Raw genomic sequence first — 3,139 nt, 5'->3', positions numbered from 1 at the left:
CATTTGCATAAACAACGCATCACAATCACCAGCTCAGTTGCATCACAGTGATGTCACAATGCCACAGTAAGCAGGGAAAACCTCTGATTACGACCTGCTGGACTCAATTACTGCCCAGTGTTGAACCGGGCAGCATCAGTCACGTGCTGGAAACAGACCGTAGCTATTGGATAACTTTCTACAATCAGACTCACCACAGATTACAGACACCGGATTTGCTGGCATTCCTTGAATAAGAATGTGGAACTGTATGCCATTTCCGTGCTGCCGCAAGGCGAGGCGGCCTGATGAGGACTCAAGTGGGAACCATCGCACTGAGAACAGCGAGACTGCAAGACCTGCCGAGAGACGTTCGCTCATCGCGCGCTTTAGGAGATTCATGTCTAAGAGGAGGCAAGGCAAAATGGGTGGAACCAACATTACCCACCTCATCACTGAGAGCAGGAAGGATTCCATGCTATCCTGTGTGGATCTCCCAGCCTTAATACAGGCCTCACATGATGCTCCTGACAAGGAACCTGGTAGAGACCAGGAAGTGCGCTCACCTGCAAAATCCAATATGGTGCAGGCATCGACCAGCGACTTGTTCAGCTGTCTAATGGAGTTCCTCTGCCGCAGGTGTAAAGAATTCGTGGAGTTATCACCAACATATATTGCTCTATGGATAACCGCTGTTGACAACTTCCTCTATCAATACTGGCGGAATGTCAGTTTCATCAATCCGACCAATCTAGCGTTTCTCTACATGCTCTGCCGAGAGGTCATGTCATCCGAGCTGCTCAGCGAGTGGGAGCTAATCGCAAGTCTATCAACATGTCTGTATGTATCCTATGCATACGTGGGCAGTGAGATCTCCTACCCACTGATGCCGTTCCCTGTTGAATGCTCGAAGGAAGCCTTTTGGAGTCGTTGCCTCTATGTTATCAACCTAATGAGTGCAAAGATGCTTCGCTTCCATGCTGACCCCCAGTATTTTGCCCAGGTCTTTGATGATCTTAAAGCTGAGGGTGGACAGAAGGATATTACATCAGCTTAAAATCATACTGGACAGGCCCCGTTACCAAAACCGGCGGTGCGGCCTCAAAAGTGGATCAGCCTCCCATCAGAGGTGGTAGAGGCTAACAGTAAACAGTAATTGTGGTGAGCATTGATGAAAATTCTGCAGCTCTGGCTTGAGAACCATAAAGTAGCTCAAATTCAGGCTTGGGAACCTAAGGCAAAAGAAACCCAATTTTAGGCTTGGGAACCTAAGGCAAAAGAAACCCAATTTCAGGCTTGGGAACCTAAGGCAAAGAAACCCAATTTCAGGCTTGGGAACCTAAGGCAAAGAAACCCACCCGTGGCTGTTATTGCATGGCTATCGGGCGTGGCCCCTTGGCGATGGGGTTACCAGTTCTTTAAGAATTGGTAGTGGCACAGCCACCATGGACCAACGCAATATTCATTTTTTGTTAAGTTAGAACAGTCTAAATGCGCAGTCAGACTTGCCATGACAGACATTTTTGACAACTTTCAGCTTAATTTGCAAAAAGAGGATTTTTTGGTCACTTACCATTGAATCATTTTCTCTGAAGCAGGCTGTGGGACGCTGGACCATGGGATTGCAAGATGAGCTGGAGTTTGGCACTCAAACTACTGTCATTGTAATTCTAAGCTCCTCCCCCTGCAACCCCACAATACTAGCACTTCTTTTAAAAGAGTACGGTAAGGATTAGCAGTAACCCGGTGAAACTGTTACAACAAACCATTAGGGAAATGAGTCAAGAACCTGCGCGTGAGGGAGGGAACACATTGTCCCACAGCCAGGGAAGAAATTAGATAGTTTTTCTGTCTGTAAATAGCAGAGGGGAGAAGAACTGGTGAATTATGGAAAGTGTACAAAAGTTTAGGGAGTAGCACCATCTTAGATACATATAAATTATTGGCAGATAAGAAGATCTTGGCCCATCTAATCTGCCCTTAGATAGATATGAAATAAAGAGATAAATACATAAATATCAGAAATACTGTATGTGAGATAGCAGAGGTGTAGCTAGGCGCCAAGGTGGCCGGAGCAAAGGCATGTTTTGGTGCCACCCTCCCCTATACTGAATTGGAGGCCTAGCCAACACGTGGTGGCATGTTACCTTTGAAAAGAAACACTATTTAAAAATCCTAAATTGGTGACATGGGTGGTTGTAGACCTTGTGGAGCTCATGGTAATCTGATAATCTCCAAATATCTCAATTAAAATAATGTCCCAAATGTGACCCCCCCACAGACCCAAACCCTCCCTAAACTCTCAATGAAAATACTGCATCAAAATTGCCCCACCCCCACATACACTATTCCATAGTCCCCAATGCCTTAACCCTAGAACTGATATCCAGACCTGATAATCCCACTATGCTTCAATGAAAATAATGTCCCAGAATTTCCTGAGAGGCAGAGAGAGGTGCTGCAACATCAATGTAGAGAGAAGTGCTGCAGCAGCCGGGGCAGAGAGATGGCACAGCAGCCTGGGCAGGACAGAAGTAACCCTGCTGCACAGCTACAAGCAGACAGTGAGACATATAAAGAGGGTGGGCAGAGCTCCGGCATGTGCCGGCTGTCAGTGTCTCCTGCTGTCGCCTCTGGCCTGCCCTGTTCCCTACCTAGTCTCCGAGTCAGTGTGTGCCCCCTGCTTCTCCTGTTCTGTGGCTGCCAGTACAGTGGCCCGTGGGAAGGGTGTGTGGGTGGGTGACAGCGTGCCCTCTAACTATTCCACGCTCCACTGGAGCCACCCTCGGTACACCCCTGCTTGCGAGCAGGGCCTTCCTGCCTCTATGACTGTTATTACCCAGTTTTGTTTTATCTCTGTTGTTTCCAAATATAAAGCGCAACAGAATTTGCTGCGCTATCGAAGAAACTGTTACTAAAAGAATAATAAATTGGAGATAGGGGATGTGGTCGGCGTCCCGGCGGCCTGTATTCTGTCGGTTGTGTGACAGACATCAAAACACAGACTGCCGGAATGTCGAAGGAGAGTATCAGGGTATATGCACTAAGGGGGGATGTTAGCCGTAGCCGCCACCTCCCCACAGGTTAGCCCTAGATGGCACCCCCCAAGGGTTATGGTAGGGGGCAGGAGAGGGGTAAAATACTTACCCGTGTACAGTGT

At 47.9% G+C, this 3,139-nt stretch overlaps 1 protein-coding gene across 1 annotated transcript; it reads left to right on the top strand.

The window, feature by feature from the left end:
• The first annotated feature begins 238 nt into the window (after positions 1-238).
• LOC134944036 (cyclin-dependent kinase 5 activator 1-like) lies at positions 239-1,036 on the top strand. The gene has a single exon (XM_063932575.1). The coding sequence runs from the start codon at positions 239-241 to the stop codon at positions 1,034-1,036; it is 798 nt and encodes a 265-aa protein (XP_063788645.1).
• Positions 1,037-3,139: the final 2,103 nt, after the last annotated feature.

The sequence above is a fragment of the Pseudophryne corroboree genome, chromosome 7, assembly GCF_028390025.1.
Source record: "Pseudophryne corroboree isolate aPseCor3 chromosome 7, aPseCor3.hap2, whole genome shotgun sequence".
NCBI classification, from domain to species: Eukaryota; Metazoa; Chordata; class Amphibia; order Anura; family Myobatrachidae; genus Pseudophryne; species Pseudophryne corroboree.
The sequence above is the reverse complement of the archived record's forward strand: the minus strand, read 5'-3'. Positions and strand labels throughout refer to the sequence as shown.